We start from the raw sequence: 19,685 nt of genomic DNA, 5'->3' as shown, positions 1-19,685 counted from the left end.
TCTGTGTTTGCTTGAGCTGCAATATAAAAAATACCATAAAGTGGATGACTTATGGTGAATGATCATGTTTTCATAGTTCTGAGAGCTGGAGGTCCAAGGTCAGCAAGCCAGCAGCCTCAGTGCGGTAGTTGCTGAGGGCATACTTCCTGGCACCTTCTCACTGCATCCTCAGGTGGTGGAAAGGGGAAGGGAGGTCTTTCAGGCCCCTTTGCTAAGGACACCAATCCCATCCTTGCAGGCTCTGGCCTCATGACCTAATCACCTCCCAAAGGCCCCACCTCCTCCTGATGCCATCACCCTGGGGATTAGGGTTCCAGTACCTGAATTCTTCACACTCTAGCTTCTTCCTTCCTCTCTCACTGCATCCTCAGGTGGTGGAAAGGAGAAGGGAGGTCTTTCAGGCCCCTTTGCTAAGGACACCAATCCCATCCTTGCAGGCTCTGGCCTTATGACCTAATCACCTCCCAAAGGCCCCACCTCCTCCTGATGCCATCACCTTGGGGATTAGGGTTCCAGTACCTGAATTCTTCACACTCTAGCTTCTTCCTTCCTCTCTCTCTTCCTCTTTTCCTTCCTTTCTTCCTCCTGTCTTTTCTATTCTCAGAACATACATTTTTTCCTATAGCAATCCATGTCAGTATAGGTTGTCAAACTAATTTTATCCCTTCATATGTTGCAAATATTTTTAATGTCATCAAAATCTGTGTGTGATGGCTGGAAGGGGTGATGGTGACCAGTGTTTCAAAGTAGGGAAGAGGCCTGGCTTCATAGAACAAATCTCCTTTTATCCTCCTAATAATTGTGCAGTAAGCCTTATTTTCTAGTTTCTTTGGTTTAACAATCCTTTTCTTTATGGTATACCAACTTTCTAGTTACAGTTTAAAAATATATCCACGGTCAAAATATTTAGATAACTTGGCAAAGTATTTAATCTAGTAACCATTTATCGAAGTTCTATTATATATATGGAAAAGAGAAAGAACTGTGTTAGCTCTCCACTCAGCTAATTTTACTTGGTGAAAGCTTATTTAGTTACTAAAGGGGGTGATGAGCACACTCTCTTGCCATATTACTATGTTTACTGTTATGGTAGTAAATATATCTATGTTATATAAGTGACTCCTGCTTAATGATACCTTATTAGAAACATTTTATTAAGAGTTTATTAAAATATGGGCAGTAGGCAGTGTTTTCTAGTTCATAATTATGAATTAAAATATAGGTCTTTGAAATAATTGCCAGATGCTTATAATTTCATTAGGGGCACTGGACTTTTGAAAATTAACACACACAAGAAATGAGAATTCTCTCATCGTCAGCCACTCACCCCTAAGTTCATTATGCAGCATTTTTCTTCTTACAGTAACCCAAAGAAGACCAAGCCTGAGAATCTGTGAAATCTTCCCTGATAAATTCTGACAGAGACCAGATTTGATTACTTTTGTTTATATAGTCCAAGTTAAGCTTGAAGTTCTACAGTTCATATGAAGATTAGACAACACTTCTTCATCTTGATTATCACCTTCAGACTAGCCTGTGCTGAGGTGGAAGCTGGTGCTGTGTCCCTGGGATAAACCAGAAAGTACCTGATCTGTTTACCATAGACACACTTACCAAATCCTTGGTTAGCTCTGAGTGGTTTGCCTGAAACTCACGTACTTCTTTCTGACAAGTTTTGGATTAATCTAAATTTTCTCTAACGTATGGATGTGGTCATTTTGATTCTTTGATGCACTAACATATGCTAGCTAACAATTCATTTTTAAGTTAAGCAGAATTTTCCTGGGTTGCTATAAAATTGCCAAAATCTCCTCCAAATGAATTTACTTCACACAGGTGTGAATAAAATTTTTATTTCACACTTTCTTAGAAGTGATGTGTGTCTCAGTAGAAGGGCATGGGCCCAGGAGTGAAGAAGGTGATTTTTTGACAAAGCCACATTGTACTTAGAAATAGTGGTTATATACGTTACCGCTTTGAAAATGGCCTGGGTTTACCGGCGATGTAATACAATACTGTTGTGTGCAGCAGAAAACAAAAAAGGTAAGCTAGTGTGTTTTCTTTCCTTTTCAAGTTTGGCTAGAAGAGATTAGAGTCTATAAATTATCATTGTTTGGGACTGTTCTTTAGATTTCAGTTGTGCTTCTTAAAAACTTCCACAGGTACTTAAAACAGATGCTGAGGAACTCGTCTCCAGAAGCTACTGGGATACACTGAGACGTAACACAAGCCAAGCACTCTTCTCAGACCTCGCAGAGGTATAATCGGACCTCAACCAGGTCCTTGTACCACATGCCACTTTCTTAATCTGGTCCTTGTTTCATTTTAGAGTCACAGTGATGAAACCAAAAATGTATTTTGTATTTTCCCTTTTCTCTAGGAAAGCAATAATTCCTATATGTAAATTGGTATATTTGAATATGTCAGCTGTGCTGGCAGGGGCTGCAAGGTCACCTTTAATTGTCTAAATCTACCTGCTTGTTGTAGAAAACTTGACTTTCCAACCTAATTAAAAGGAAATATTATTTTTCACTTTAGGATCACTTTTAGGACATTTGAAAATACTATTTATAGTTTCACTGACTCTTTTAACCTTATAAACTTCAATGTTACATGAACTTAGTAAAAGATATCTAATGCTTTAGAGTTACAATATATGTAAACAATCCAGTTTCCCACTATTCATAGTGAGCAGCTTACCAAGGGTGGGCATGGGGGAATTGTGCTAAGAGCAGTCCGTCCAGGAAGGGAGGAACATTTTTCCTTGATATTGGTTAGGATTGCCAGTGCATGGAAAATTAAAAGCAGACCGACCATTACATCACTCATTATTGTTTTTGAATTCCATAGAGACATGTACCTTTTTGCTGCACTCAGGCGGACGGCTCCCACCACCCCACTCTCTTTTTGTCCATTAATAGGAATTTTTCATTTTAAAAGATGGGCTATGTGTTATAGGTTGAATACTGTTCTATGTTTCCTATTAAGAATTTTTAAGAACTTTATTAGAGATGGCTGGCTGGCTTATCGTAAAGGACTTTTTCAGTAAATACTAAGAAATGTATTTTTCATTATCTTTTTGTCTTTAAAGTTGGCTTCTCATTTCTTTTTCTAAAGTTTTGTTTTTAAAAATTACACTTAAAAATATCTAGAGAAGTAAACTGGATCAGATATGACTTCTGTTACCCATATATACAGTGTTACTCAACTGACATCTCGAGAGCATGGTAGACACTTAGAAATGCTAATTTTGCCACTTGTGCTCAATTTTAAAATCCTAAAACAAGTAAATAAAGCATTTTGCCCTATATTTGGTCTGTATGTGATATATAAATATGATGTGATTATGGCTAGTAATTATTAATGTTTAAAAATCACCTTTTTAAATTCTAGCTATTTGGGGTCATAAAGTGCTAATGGATATTCCACTTACACATATTTTAGAAGTGCTTAATTCTATAATCATTTATGTAGGCACATAGTAGTCAGTGCCTAAAAGTAAGAGCAACTGGGGACACTAGTCCTTAGAGTTCCTACAAGCCAGCTGTGCCCAGCTTCAAATTAGCAGTTCTGTCTTGCTGTCTCTCCAGCACGGACTGTTCGCCTCTCAGCCTCCAGCCTATCTTTAATCTCATTTAGCTCTGCTAGAAAGAAATTCTCACAGTTAGACACAATCTGCTTTAATTTAAATCTTGGGAGGTTTAATATCAGAAGACCAGTTGGCTCATACATATACTCAAAGATCTTATATATAAGATTCGCATAGGATCTCTTAAAGATGTTTATTGCTCTTTCAGACTTGTGCTGGGGCTGGCTTTTACAGCACATCTCTTCCCAACTCAGCATTCTGTGACATCCCATTGGTACCTTCAAAGTGGCCATGATAGGAGTGTATTAGACATTGGAAACACCACAAATCTGGCTTTTTTTCCCCCTTTGCAAGCTAGTTTACTAGCACACCATTGACTGTAATCAATCCACAGCTATAATCATAAGCTGGCTAATTTAATTAAAACATCATGAAAATAAATTGGATGGAGGGAAGTATAAAGAAAAATGAAAAGAAAACAAAACTTGTGTTTTCAGGTAAAATAATTATTGAGGGATTATCTGTGTTACTACCTTCCTAACATTAGAGAGGATAATAGAGAATTAGCTGTAGTTAAATTCCAACCCATTATAATTCCTTATCAGTTATTACTGATGCCACTGTAACATACTATTAACATGAATTGTTAATAGTATCAGTATTTCAGGATTCAAATTAGTTCAGAAAGAAAGCTTAGATCTGTATATATTTGTATTTCTTTGTTTCTTTTATTTTTAAAATGTAAATATTGAGAGTAAAGCAGGTCTCTTTACATAATGTAGGTAAACTTGAGATTAGCCTCTCATATGCTTATTTCAGAGCTGTTTCTAACCATAGATTTTTTTTCAATGATAGTAAAACCCTGTGATAATGAAAATCTGAATATGCCGCTTTCAGAAAAATTATACCACTTTCTAGCCAAAATAATAGATAACAAATTCATAGTACAATATGTCTATTGTGCAACTGTTGAGTAAAGTCTGTGAGTACTGGAATTATACAAACTGTTTTGAGCTTTACAGATGAAATTTAGATTTTTTTCTTATTTACTTTAAACATTACTAACCCTTAATAAGTTTTAGTAGGTTATTTAAAACCTTCACTAACATATCAAGAGTTTGAAGATTTCTTCCAGCCCTTGAATAGAGCTTGATAAGATTATTATCACATAGTAATCAATAAAAATACATTGAAAGAATTTCTTAAAACTCTTTAATAATTTGACATATTTGTATTTTATGCAGGTTTTTTATTTCATTTTTGATGAAGTCATTTAAAGTAATTTTTAGTCAAAACAGAGTTAGATAATGGCTCTTCATGTAAATGGCCCATAGGGTTCTTTTTTTGCTTTGTTATGAAAACACCTGAATTCATTTTATTTTAACAATAAGCACAAGAATCAAAGGGATAAAGTCTCTATTTTTGTCTCAGTGCTCCTGTGATTTAAGTTATATAACACTGTTAGGATACCAAGGACACTGGTATAGTTTTCAATGACTGCCAACAGTACTCTGTTTCACTGAATGAGGGGAAAAGGTTTTCACCATTTCCATTTTCTAATTTTTCTCTCTAATGTCCAACTGTTATTTATGCCTCTGTGGATCTGGATTATCTGGATAAGTGCAACCTAAGTCTAATAAGATTTTGATGATGAAAGACTGTAAATGAAGATTTGCTCTGCTCAATGGGCATGAGAAAAACTGGCCGAATGAGGTCATTATTTAGAAGCTGTGTGAAACAAAGCCATCTCATTTCAGTGTATTATGTCTCGAGGTCAGGAACATGACAACACCAGAGGAAAACATTCGTAATTGTGTTACCCGAGTTCACTAACTTTTAGTGTTCCTATATCCTCTCATTGTAAGGCAGTTTGTTAGTTAGATCTGTATAATATATGTAGTTTCAGTAACACAAAAGAAGTAAGAGTATACCATGTAAAAATATTTTTTTGCATTAAGTTCCAATATTATTTCCTGTCTTGTCTAGTCCTTTTTTAACTTCTTGGAATATACAGATTTGACAGAAATGAATAATAATTGCTAACATTTGTTGAGCATTTATAATATGCCAGTGATAGTGCTGATTAACAGGGGTTATCTAATCCTCATGACAACCCTTTAGGGTAAGTACTGTTGTTATTCCTGAGGATAATAATATCCTCAGTGAGATTAACTTCCCCAAGGCCACTTAACCAATGAGGGGAAAAGTCAGGATTTAAAGCTCAGAAATCTGACTCTTGAGTTCATTGCTCCTGTTTGCTCATCACACTACTGCTTATTTGTAAAGTAGCAACTTGTTCTAAAACCTGTCCCCTGCTCCTCTTCTTAGCCATCCTGACCCCTTCCACATCCCATCCCTCTGGCCTGCAGGTGGATACTCCAGTCCTTCTTGCTGACTTCTGATCAGCTTGAGCCTCCACTCTTATGCTCCATTTAGGCATGCTTCTCAGTATCTTGATATTTCCTCCCCCTACTAAGTTAAGCTGTTCCTTGGATAATAAACTGACTAGAGTTGATTATACACAATCAGAGAAGAATGTCTGTAATTAACAGGAGATATCTTCTCTCCCCCTCCAAAGGTTTTAATGCTTTTGCCAAAACATCTTATGACTACCAATAAGGACATTTATATATTTCATTTACACTCACATTCTAGTTTTATCCTCACAATGGTTATTACAGATAGGGTTTTTCCCATTTTACAGGTAAGGAAGACGATGATCAAAAAAGTCAGTAAGCTCAGGTCTTCTGATTTCAAATCCTGTCCTCTTCCCATTACATCAGTCTATCTCCTCAACCTAAAGTTATGGGTAAAAGTAGTAGTGCCTTTCAAGCACTACTCAAAAATTGTACTAACCTAGTGTCACATAGGGGCTTCCCTGGTGACAGACAGTAAAGAATCTGCCTGCAATGCTGGAGACCTGGGTTCGATCCCTGGGTCAAAAAGATCCTCTGGAGGAGCGCATGGCAACCCACTCCAGTCTTCTTGCCCTGGAGAATCCCATGAACAGAGGAGTGTGGTGGGCTACAGTCCATGGGGTTGCAAACAGTCAGACACAACTCAGCAACTAACATGTTAGTATCTGTATTGTCACATAAAGGGCCTTGAAAGACTCAAACCACAATGTGAGGTTGAATACTTCTTATAAAATCAGAGCTTTAAGCTTTTTGAAGATAAACATCAATTTCATCTATAATTCTGTTTTCACATTTTGAACTTCTTATTAATTGTAATGGCATGTGTTGATACATCTTTATGCTTTTTACTCTAATTTTAATATATTTACATTCTTTGGGGAATATTGGATATTCCTATTCTGTTTTGCTGTAACTAACTTTCAAATTGTGATTTTTTTTTAAGCGTGCTGATGACATTACAAACTTAGTAACAGATACTACACTTCTTGTACACTTTTTTGGGAAGAAAGGAAAAGCTGAGCTCAACTTTGAAGATTTTTATAGGTGAGCTTAATTTTTATACTCATATTGAAAAATGTTAACATGCTAAAGTCAGAAAGGAGTCATCTAATGCAGTGACACTCACCTCTTTGCTGCTTTCATTTTAGCTAAAGATACTCTCTATAACAACAAATATCCACTTCCATCAGTGCCTGTGTACCAGTAGTCATATTGATAAATATAATAGGAAGTCACTGAATGATAAAAAAAAAAAGTCTAGATATCTGGATTATTCCCTGTGTGTTCAGATGAAAGAATATTACCAATTCCTTAGTCTTAGTAAGCCATAGTAACAATAAGTAGTAATAAGCATGTATACAGTGTTTATGATAGTAAATACTAGGCAGGACACATGAACTCCTTTAAGTCTGATCACTACCCTGCAAGGTATTGTTGTTATGCCCATTTTACAGAGTAAGGAGCAAAAGTCTTCAGAGGCAAGTACCATCTGTTACCATCACTCTTCACTTATTCATTGCTTATGTATTTTTTGTCATAGGTTCATGGATAACCTCCAAACAGAAGTTTTAGAAATAGAATTTCTTTCCTACTCTAATGGGATGAATACTATCAGTGAAGAAGACTTTGCTCATATTCTTTTACGATATACAAATGTGGAAAATACATCAGTATTTTTGGAAAATGTGCGTTACAGTATACCTGAAGAAAAGGTATCTGATCCTCATTTTTATTTTGTTAACAGTGTGTTATTAGCTTGTAATTGTATAGGTCTGTAAAATATATTGTCCTGTTAGTTCTGCTCCCCTGTGGATTCATACATACTTTGAATATATTCCACTCTTTGTTCCTATGTGTCTTAAGTGCTCTGCTAAATTTTAAAAATTGATGAATTGAAAATTCTGGGTACATATCCTTATTTTTCTTTTTTAAAAATTATTAAATTTTTATTTTTACCCTTATTTTTCTTAGACATGTTGAAAACCTTTAATGTTATCAACAGTCGTTTTATTCACATTATGAATATCATTTTTCAAGAGAATTCTGCTGAGCTATATGCTTTGGCTACTATGTAAGCATCACCTCATATAAAATAGTTTATATTGACATCATTTCGGTCACACTTTATTCATTTCCCTAATACCCTTAATAAAAGGTCACTGGAAGACAGCTATTGATGAGTGAATGATTTTATCAGTACTGAAGTGAGGTTTTTCAAAGAGTTTGGACGGCATGATGGTTAAGAACCTGGGACAACTGAGTGTCTGTTTGTTTAGTGGCACATATTTTGTCAGCAGTTCTGAGCAGTTACATTATCTAGTGGTATTTGAATGCATCGCTGCAACCGAATAGAACTGGTGTTACAAGCACCTCTCAACGCATGGGATGTTTGGGATGTATTGCCTTCTATTTGTGTTTGTAGAAGGATCAAGTTAATCTATCCAAGGAAAACTTGCAAACAGTTTGACTTTGTTTAAAATGAATACACTGTGACGGTGCTAACAATTCTGCAGGCCCCATGGAATGAGGAAAAAAGGACTTGATGTTTTTGACTATTAGTTTATATAATCTCTTAGGGTTGTTTTTTTTTTTTTTAATCTGTTTTACATGTTGAACTAAATTTCTTCCAATTCATAGACACTTCCCTAAGAATAAATATTGGAAACTGTACTATTTTCTCAAGCTACTGGTGTATTATTTAGGGCCTTGAGGTATCTGCTTTTTCTCTTTTATCCAGTGGAAAATTATAAAAATAATTCAAAAAATTCAGTTATAGGGTGAAGTGTGTAGGGAACTCTCTGTACTGTTTTTTACATATACATTTTTACATTTGAACTCTTTGTAACTATTTTTTTATATCAAATTATTTCAAAATAAGAAATTTTCTTTAGGTAATTCCCTGGCATTCCAGTGGTTAGGACTCAGTGCTTTCACTGCCATGGCCTGGTCAGGGAACTCTGATCTTGCAAGCTACGTGGGATAGCCAAAAAAATAAAAAAACAAAGTTTCAAGTTAAATTAAGCTTCTGAAAACTTTTAATTGATAGAGATATCTTAAACATACAGTTTTCTTGGACTTCCCTGGAGGCTCAGACAGTAAGGAATCCACCTTCAGTGCAGGAGACCTGGGTTCAATCCCTGGATCGGGAAGATCCCCTGGAGGAAGGCAAGGCAACCCACTCCAGTATTTTTGCCTGGAGAATCCCATGGACAGAGGAGCCTGGTGGGTTACAGTCCATGGAGTCACAAAGAGTCAGACATGACTGAGCCACTAAGCATAGCACATCTTAGACATAACAAATCATTACAATGAGAAAAGGAAAATATGGCAGGTGAACCAGCATTGATTCTCACTGATTTTTTCTTTTTTTTTTCTGCATTATCTCATCAATCCTTAAAGCAGCCTTCCAGATATTGACAACTTTCTTTTAGAAAATGGAAACCTAAGGCTCTCAGGCACTTAAGACACTTGGCAAGGATTCAAACCCAAGACTCTCGGCCAGTGTTGTTCCTACCACATCTTACTTCTGCCTTTCCTTTCTCCTGTCATTTCCATCTCTCCAAAAGAATAACAACTAATAGTATTTCAATAGCACTTTACATTTCTAAAATGCTTTTTCATTTCCACTCATTTGTCTAGGAGATATTAAGCTATTATTTATAGTATTTACTAGGTTTTATTCTACTCTTTACTAGGCCTTATTCTAGCCACTTTGGATAAAGTGATAAGATCAACAAGATCCTTCTCTCATGGAATACATTTCATTGGAGAGATACAACAAAGAAGTAAAGGAAAAATAGTAAATGATATCTTTTCAGATAATGGTAAATATTATGAAGAGGACCAAAGGTCATGAGGACTAGAAAAGGAGATAGACAGTCCCTGAAGCTCTTCTCTTAGATATATACATGGCTCACTACATTACTTCTCAATGAGGTCTATCCTTCCAACCTAATACATACTTACCTATTATATAAATATTATTTATATAAGTTTCCCCTCCCTTGCTACCCCAGGAAGGTCAGAATTTGTTAAGCAGGAAGGTCAGAATTTGTTAAGCCTAAGCTCTTGGCCCTCTGCTCCTTTCTCAGTTTATTTTTCTCTCTCAGTTTTGTTCATTTTGCTAAGAACAACACATTAATTAAATACACCTCTTCATGTCCAAATTTGTATTATCAGAGATACATTGTGCTTACCTTAAGTAGCTCTCCTGTTTAACTGAAGCTATAACAGTGGTAATAATTTCATTTTATGTAAATAACATTACTGAATCCTATACATGATCCTACCCCAAGCCCCGTGCTGGGCCTCCCAGAGCTCTACTTGCATTGTACCTCCTTCCACTGTCCTGGCAGCCTTATCTAGCACGAACAAGTAAAAACACACTCCTGTGGGGTTTTGGACATTTTTATTTTTCATTGTCATTATAAAGGCATTAATGACCTAATGCCAAAATATGTTTAAATAATACATGTACAGGAGAAAGTTTGTAAATTTTTTTTCTTAATGATCATATTTACTTTTAAGGCTTAAAAAACCCAGGCTTGAAATAAAATTGAAACTTTTAAGTTTATTTTTATTGTAGCATTTTTTTAAATTCTGTGCTGATATGACAGTGTTTTCACCTATCATTGCTAATAGTAGTAACATTACCCATGGGAAAAAATTGAGTGGAATTTTACATTCCATTTGAAGAAAGAAGGTTTCAGAAAGTACCCTGGAAATATTTACTTAGAAGATATATTGCTGAGGCTTACTGTATTTCTAGTAAGTGTGGATATTTATTTTAATTAATTTGACAATGCTAAATATATTTACATGTATTTTTCCCAATATAGGGCATTACATTTGATGAATTCAGGTCATTTTTCCAGTTTTTGAACAACCTAGAAGACTTTGCAATAGCTTTGAATATGTATAATTTTGCAAGTCGTTCTATAGGACAAGGTAAGTAATAAACTTGCAAAAATTAAAAGCATACCACAATTCTTTAGCAACCTTTGACAACAAGTTAACAGATATGTCTGTCATATTCATCATCCATTTGCCTGAAAGTTTGGTGTATACTTCAATGGGAAATTCATTTTCCCTAAGCACAGTCTAAATTTTGGTATTAAACTTATTATTGCCTTTCATCGCACATTATGAGGAAAAGCTAATGATGTTTGTAAAGGTTCAAAGAGGAAAAAACCTCATGGCTGCTCAGTAACATAGAGGGGTATGTGTCTCCCTATACAAGGGCCAGCCAGCCATGCCACACACATCATCACAGGTTGACATTCACATTATTTGTTTGTATTACTGACTTGACCCATACTCTCTGCTGGCTCAGAAACCTGAATTTTGTCAGCAATGCCACCTCTTAGAGATGGACTTAAATTAACCAAGTTTTAAGAATGTTATATAAAGGCGGGGTGGATGATTTGGGAGAATGGCATTAAAACATGTATAATATCATACAAAAAATAAATAAAATGTTAAAAAAAAGAAAAGAAAAGAATGTTATATAAAAATGACAGTTTTACTTAATTTACCAAAAACTACAGCTGCCCTAGAATTCAGAATGCTGTTGTCCTCAGGGCCAGCTCCTTCCTTCCCTGTGGGGAGGCTTTACAAGTCAAGTCCTTTCCCAGGATTCTGTGGCCATTTTCCCTTCCCTTGTGGTCATATCATTTTTAAATATTCTTGCCATAGACTTTTTGGTTATATCTTTACAGTGATTTTACCTATGTCATATCTAGTAAGTGCTAATCCCCCAGTTTAATTTCAGAGGACAGTCTCATTATTTTATTACCAAGTTCCAGGGAGAGGGTACACTGGAGCCCCTACATGACAATTCTCTCTCCAAAACACAGTGAATCCCTTCCATAGCTTTATTCACTTTTTCATTGAGTAAAAAGAAACCTGAAAATTTTTCGTATTTCACCCTTTGACTGATCTCGATGTTCTTAACACATTTTAGTGTTTTAAAACCAAAACCTGGAACTTCCCTGGCAGGCCAGTGGTTAAGCTCCATGCTTTCACTGCAGGGGACATGGGTTCGATCCCTGATTGGGGAACTAGGATCTCATATGCAGTGCAGCCAAAAAACCTTTTTATCAAAAATTAAAACCAAAACCTTTGGGAGCCCTGCCTTAACACACTAGTGTTTTATTGCCATGATAAATCTGGACAAGTAGTCCGCCAGGCTCCTCTGTCCATGGAATTCTCCAGGCAAGAATACTGAATTAGGCAGCCTTTCCCTTCTCCAGGGGATCTTCCCAACCCAGGGGTTGAAACCAGGTATCTTGCATTGCAGGAGGATTCTTTACCATCTGAGCCACCAGGGAAGCCCAATAAATCTGCTAATCAACCTTAAAAAGGGAAGAGAGTCAACCTTAAAAAGAGGAAAAGAGTCTACCTACTTACCTTGTTCAGAATGGAAGGCTGCTCTTTTACTTTGTGGAACTAGGAAATGAAAAACATCATTCTTGGCAGGTGCTAGGAATAGATCTGCCTTTTTTTTTTTCTTTTTCTGTTGCAACTTCTAGCACCTTGATTCAGGTTATTACCACTTAAAAACAACTATTGCTGTAGCCAGATCAGTGGTACTCCCGCCATTATCCACTCTCCTCTTCCATGTTTCCTGGACAACGCACAGAATAACCTTCCTATAAAACAGATTTGTCAACTCTTGACACACCGAAAACTCTTCAGTTCCCCAGTTGTCTGTTGAAGAACACACAGGTTCTTCAAAGTCAGAGCCTCAAAGTCAGAGCGTCCCAGCCTATGTGTGTCCAGACTGCGCATGCTCTGAACGTGCGTTGTGCTCCCGTTCATCCCCACAGCCCCGCCCCCACCTGTGGTCTTCCACGTCTTCATCTGCCATTTCCTCTCATCACTGCAAGCTGAAGTCCTCTATTCAGGGCTCAGCTCATGTACAAACTGGCAGGCTTCCCTGATGGCTCTCTTCTCTATCCTTCCCCGGCTCCACACTACAGGACACTCACCATATATTTCCAAATTTCCATGGTGCTCTGTTGCTGCTTTTTGCATGATCCTGTGCACTGATTATTTGGGCAGGTGTCTCATCTCCCATCTGAAATGTAAGTTCCTTGAGAACTTATTCACTTTAATAACCTCTAAAGTGTCTGTGGTTGATACCAGGCCCTTTTAACCAAAACCACAAAAATTTTTTGCTCTCTGAAAGATAGGATGATTAATGAAAAGAGTTGCATTAACATAAGATCATGACCCACGTTTATGGGGAAAAAAAAAAACTTCCATTGTAACTTTGTTGATAACTAACACATATTATAAAAATAATATTAATGGTTTACCCCTTTTCTGTGTCATTTATCTAGATGAATTTAAGCGTGCTGTCTATGTAGCCACTGGCCTCAAACTTTCACCACATTTAGTGAACACAGTCTTCAAGATTTTTGATGTTGACAAAGATGATCAATTAAGCTATAAAGAATTTATTGGAATTATGAAAGACAGACTCCATAGAGGATTCCGGGTAAACCTATACATTTCAAGCCTATTGCTCTCCTTTTAAAAACTGGGGGGAAAAAAATCCATCTAAGTTTCAGAAATAGTTTATATGAGTATTTAAGTATATAAACATGAAATGTTATATATTTGAAAAGTAAAACATAAAGTCCTACCTACTTTCAAAAATAATTTGAGGTGATAAAAGGTCATACTTTTTAAAATACAAAATAAGTTTAAATTTCAAAAACTTGTTTTCATATTCAATTAGTTTAATGTATTTATCCCAGTTTGGGGTGGGAGGGGGGAAGTGTTGCCAAACATTTTTATTACTTCAGTCTGAACACTGGCTGTTTAAGACTTGTTAATATACAAAGAAATATCACCATTTCTTATTTTATATGATGCAGATTTCCACTAGGCAACATGAGGTTCTTAAGTCACTGCATATTCAGTACTTTTTATATGGAAAATAGGTAAAAAGTGTTTTTTTGTTTGTTGAACTGTTTGTTCCTGTTCACATCTCACACTGTGAAATAATTTCAAGAAATTCAATGATTTTTATCTCAAAAATATATTTTAAAGAGTGAAATGGTGCCACAAATAGAAAAAGAAAAAAAAAAACTGTTTTCTATTCAGCTAGAATATTCAGTCTTCCTTCTTTGGTAAGAATATCTCTGAGTATTATACATTTAAAAAGAGAAAAAAATATATGTACAAAAAATCAAGATTCATCATAGACAATGTTTTCGTCCAAACTGCCTTGATAAAGATACTGTGTATTTAACTGCCACCTAGTGGTTAGTTGTTAACATTCGCATTGGTGGCACAAGTCAAGTGAAAATCATTTTTTTCCTCAAATATTTTAGAGTAGCAAGATCAAATTAACACATAAATTATGTATATGCTATAAACCCCTAGCACTGTCTTCCTCTATCAGGTGTTATGCATTTTTATTTTTACTTTATTTATTGCATATCTATGACCCCATATTTTATTTATACTTTACTTTTAATCCTCTGTTCTACAGGGTTATAAAACAGTTCAGAAGTATCCCACTTTCAAATCCTGTCTGAAGAAGGAACTTCATAGCAGATAAGTATGTTAGCACCTCTATTTGTCAAAATTTGCTCAGTAACAATAAAAGAAAGGGGTCATTTATTTTTCTATTATAACATTTAGGTAATAGCTAAAAGAAATGGAATTATAATTTCTTTTTAAATCTTAGGTCACTGACTCAATTTCAGAGTCAGTCTTTTAAGGATTTCATTTTGGACTATAATTCAAGAATAGTTGTTATAACAAAGCATTAGTTTGCCACTATTAAGTTGTGATCTAAAAATGAACTGGAATACTCATCCAGCTGAAATTCTCATGGAGTGTCTTGACTGAAAAGTTTTCTGTTTAACCTGCAGTTTTGTATCTGAGCAGGTACAGTAGAATGAATCCAGATTGTATTTGTAAAATCAAGGATCATCAGCCTCTAAGGGATATCTTTTACTGTTTTTTAGAATCATGAGTCCAAACATCTGCTACAATAATAACAACTGATTTTTGTTGAGTTATTTTGGGTGCCTGGCGCTATTCTAGGTGTTCTTCTACATGCAGTATCTCATTTCATCCTTACAGACAGAAATCCCATTTAACAGCAGAGAAAAGAGAGACTTGGTGAGTCAGTTACCCAAGATAACTTGCTACTCAGCTGCAAAACAGGATTTGAACCTCATTCTATGTGATGACGAAACCATTTTAGCTATTATTTACTGCACTATCACCAGAGAATGAAATAGTTGAGAAAGATACAGGAGATTTGTTCAGTTTGTATCAACCCAAAGAAATACCTTAAACTTGCTGATGATCTCCAAAATGAGAGATTTGGTTTTCCTTTTTTCTTTCAGTTTTTTTCTTTTTTCTTTAAAAAGTCAACTATAAAATTTTGGTCAGTTGTGAGTGCTGATTAGTTCTCGGAAATGAAAGTGTTGCTCGTTTACATGCTTGCAAATATCTGTTTTTTCCTATTTTTCTCAAGCTTAAAGCATTTGTATTTGTCTATAGCATCATTACCAATGAGGTCCATATGCATAGAATATCAGTATATGTTACTTAAAAGACCAAAAGCTATTTAGAAATAACTATGAGAAACATAAACAATCATAATAAACATGATTAAATACATTACTTAAATAGGACTAAGATCTTAACATGCCACTATTGATTTGTCTCCCTAAAAGAAAACAGCTGCTGCTGCTGCTAAGTCGCTTCAGTCGTGTCCGACTCTGTGTGACCCCATAGACGGCAACCCACCAGGCTCTGCCATCCCTGGGATTCTCCAGGCAAGAACACTGGAGTGGGTTGCCATTTCCTTCTCCAATGCATGAAAGTGAAAAGTGAAAGTGAAGTCGCTCAGTCATTCCCAACTCTTAGCAGCCCCATGGACTGCAGCCTACCAGGCTCCTCCGTCCATGGGATTTTCCAGGCAAGAGTACTGGAGTGGGGTGCCATTGCCTTCTCGAAAGAAAACAGCAGTATTCGATATTTCGCAAAGCTTTGAAGCCTAATGTTTTATGGAACTCAATTAGGAGATTCCTGGTCTAAAATGTTTAGTGATAAGTAGGCTTATTTACTTCGGAGAAGGCAATGGCACCCCACTCCAGTACTCTTGCCTGGAAAATGCCATGGACAGAGGAGCTTGGTAGGCTGCAGTCCATGGGGTCGCTAAGAGTCGGACACGACTGAGCGACTTCACTTTCACTTTTCACTTTCGTGTATTGGAGAAGGAAATGGCAACCCACTCCAGTATTCTTGCTTGGAGAATCCCAGGGACTGGGGAGCCTGGTGGGCTGCAGTCTATGGGGTCGCACAGAGTCGGACACGACTGAAGCGACTTAGCAGCAGCAGCACCACCAGGCTTATTTACTTAGCTAAGGTGGTAACTGTTATGATTGAGCTAACAGAAGTCAGGTCTTCCTAATCTCTGGGAACTTTATATCGCCCTTACTATAAAAACTTAAACTAAACACTTTTTTAAAAAGCAGTAGGATTGTACTATTTATATGTTCCTATAGATAGTGTATCTAACCAACTTAAAATAATGTCCCATTAACATCATTGATTCTGTGTAGTAGAATATAGAACCATAGCTAAAAATGACTACATAGATTCTAGAACTTTGTAAGATTGAGGATTAGATAAATTAGTAAAACATTCAACTTTTAAGTTAAAGGAAATAGTTTATAAGTCTGATTCTTATATTATCTGTTGGGTGTTTTTATTATGCCCCTTACTGTTTCTTGTCATTATTATAATAACTGATCAATGCCATCATGTCCGAATTTCATCCTAAATAAATGTTACTTTTATGTTATTACATATTTTTTTAATTAGATACTGCTACAGCAGAGTTTAAAGGATTATTATCTACTTGAAAATGCAAGAAGCAAACATTTCAGAGGGCGGAAGCAAACCTGAAATCAGAACTCGTAGAAATGAAGGAAAAGGTGAAATACTAATTATAATTTTTAATTATATAATTTGAACTGAATTCTTGAACATAAGACACATAAAATGCATCTTCTTACTAATTACAGACGTTGCGTGTTATGTTGAGCTTCTGTGTTGACTTACTGAACTCTGCACTTTTTCATTCCCTTCATAAATGTATAGATTCTTCCAGTGACTATATAAGAATGTATTTTAAATGTTTTTTTAATTTATTAGAAATTTGTCTCATTTTTGAATAATGTATGACTCCTGGGATCTAGATAACTTAAAAATGAACAGCAACATATTCCCTTTGGTTTTGGACTGTGAACTTATTTTCAGAAAGTGAATATTCTTTGAGATTTATCTTAGGGCCATTAGAATCATTAATAGATCTCCATTACTTACCAGGTTTTTAATTACACTGAAATAATTTTGAAACACAAGTAGAAATTAAGCTACTGTACAATATGATGGTTTACATTGTACTTTTAACTTTTAAAAGTACTTAATTAGCATTATTGTTTGAATCATATAAAGTTTTTTTTTAAGTTTTTGTTCATTTACCAAGGTCAACAGAATATCTGGTATTCTTTTATGTGTACAGTGAAGAAATTTAAAATGTAGATCTTTTTTTCTCAAAAAGTCATACATTGATGGTGGAAACAGTGGTAGTTCTTGTAGCAGTAGTCACTGTTATTGCCATTATTGTTTTAAACACGGTGCAGCTCCGACAGCAGATGGTACATGTTAATAACAGTAATAAAATTAGTATCTTATGGCACTGTAACTTATTGCATATTGTTATTATATGTCTGTAGTGTCAAAATGAATACTATAAAGACTAATATAAAATGGTTTAGAAGACTGATGTATGTATTAGGTAGAAGTTAATGTTTTGTTTCTTGTGAAAGGACCACATGGAATAGTGAGCCCAACAGGCAGTAATGATGAATAATTTAAATATAATTCATTATTTTTAAATGTCTTTAAAAATAAAAGAAAAACTTTCTTTTGAAAAACAACAAAATTCAATATTCACATGGAGAAAATAACTCAATACTATTTATTGGAAATCTGTTCAATTTAAAGAGTGTAGTTTATAAAAGGATACTATACAAAAATAGAACAATGGATTTAATTTATATACTGTATGTGGAAGATAGGTTAATTTATCTTCTTTTCTAGAATGTATTAAATATAAATTGCACACACTCCAACTATTACCTTGCTTTGCACAGGAAAATAAGAAATACTGACTTTGGTTTTGTACGTTATTAAATGTGAAATTGATAGTTCTGCATCAGCCTATTTATAAAAGTATTATTATTATTTCCAAGAAAATGCTGTTAGCATTGACAGTGCATTTGGTAGACTTTTTATATTCTTTATCTGACTTATTTATTATATTGATATAGAAATATATGACTCATAAGTGTTAGGATTTCATATAGTATAATTTAATTTCACCTGCTTTGAAGGTTGTGATTGACTACATGAAAATACCTTCTCATTTAACATGCCCAGCTTGATTTTACCTTACACTGAATGTCCTCAATATTATTTACTATCTAAAATAGTGGAGAAATAATGGAAAATATGCAAAGAATTTATGGAACTAATGGAAAATTATAATAATGGAAATAATGCAACTTATTTTTATCTTTGATTATAACCTAAGTTACCTTGCATACATGGAAAAATTGATATTTAGAACAGTCCTATCAATAAAGATTAAAACTGAATTAGCTCATTAAGATTATTAATGATTATTAATAATTCTGCCATTCTCCCAAGGAATACTACCTATGCAAACTTTACTCATTATTGCTTATCACAATGATATTCATCTAAAACTGCAGCATAATATTAAACTGCAAATAAATAAAGTATTCTGATCAATTGAAATGGGAAAGAGTAGTAAACTATGGTGATTCTCCATGTTATCACTCTTGAACTTTATCATCTATAAAATGGGAGGTAAAAATATCTCACTGGACTGTTGTTTACATCAATTTAAGAAATTTTAAATGCTTTGAAAATAGTACTGTACTAAGTACATGTATGCAGTTCTCAGTATCTTCTGCAAATTATTCTTTGGAAAGATGAAGCTATTCATAAAATTTTAGTATCATACTGTTTACAGGAGACTATGATAAAAGGTTAATGGTCTGCTAAAAATCGTTTCATACTAAGAATTTCATTTAACTTAAGTTGTAGTCTGTTGTTCTTATTATAAAAACTAACTGTAAAGTGACCTGTCTTACATTCTTATGTTATCATAAAATAAATATACTTGCTCTCAAATCAAGAAATGTAGTACTTTGCTTCTATGTATATTTGTGAACTAAATAACGTCTTTCTGAAAAATGTCACATATAAACCTTGAAAATCTTTGCTGGTTACCAAACCTCCATTGATCTTATGCCGTCTGCTATATCAGTACAGGCCAAGAAATTAATCTCATCAACACTTACATAAGTAAATAAATCACAGAGCCATAAAACCTCTCAAAGTGCCTAATAGGAGTCATACATTATAGAATTATCATCGGTACTGGAAAACTTTCAGAAAGTTTACGTGTGAATGGAATATCAACTTTGCTTTGTAGGTAAGCCATTTAAATGGCTTCAAATAATTATACCAACACGGCTGCTGCTGCTGCTGCTAAGTCGCTTCAGTCGTGTCCGACTCTCTGTGACCCCATAGACGGCAGCCCACCAAGC

The 19,685-nt window shown here is 35.0% G+C and overlaps 1 protein-coding gene across 4 annotated transcripts in view; it reads left to right on the top strand.

Annotated features, from left to right (window-relative positions):
- MICU3 (mitochondrial calcium uptake family member 3) overlaps nucleotides 1-19,270 on the top strand; it is a 77,996-nt gene extending 58,726 nt beyond the window's left edge. For 3 of the 4 annotated variants that reach the window (XM_027529596.1, XM_027529593.1, XM_027529595.1), the window contains 7 exons: nucleotides 2,163-2,258; nucleotides 6,950-7,050; nucleotides 7,547-7,718; nucleotides 10,845-10,953; nucleotides 13,350-13,507; nucleotides 14,510-14,578; nucleotides 16,864-19,270. In XM_027529596.1, the coding sequence (XP_027385397.1) occupies nucleotides 2,163-2,258; nucleotides 6,950-7,050; nucleotides 7,547-7,718; nucleotides 10,845-10,953; nucleotides 13,350-13,507; nucleotides 14,510-14,578 (705 nt within the window). In that variant the 3' untranslated portion in view covers nucleotides 16,864-19,270. Of the gene's footprint in view, nucleotides 1-2,162; nucleotides 2,259-6,949; nucleotides 7,051-7,546; nucleotides 7,719-10,844; nucleotides 10,954-13,349; nucleotides 13,508-14,509; nucleotides 14,579-15,108; nucleotides 15,148-16,863 lie in introns of all 4 variants that reach the window. The other variant, XM_027529594.1, reaches the window with a different exon arrangement.
- Nucleotides 19,271-19,685: the final 415 nt, after the last annotated feature.

Source organism: Bos indicus x Bos taurus, chromosome 27, assembly GCF_003369695.1.
Source record: "Bos indicus x Bos taurus breed Angus x Brahman F1 hybrid chromosome 27, Bos_hybrid_MaternalHap_v2.0, whole genome shotgun sequence".
Taxonomy (NCBI): Eukaryota; Metazoa; Chordata; class Mammalia; order Artiodactyla; family Bovidae; genus Bos; species Bos indicus x Bos taurus.
This window is presented reverse-complemented; position numbering and strand designations above follow the sequence as displayed.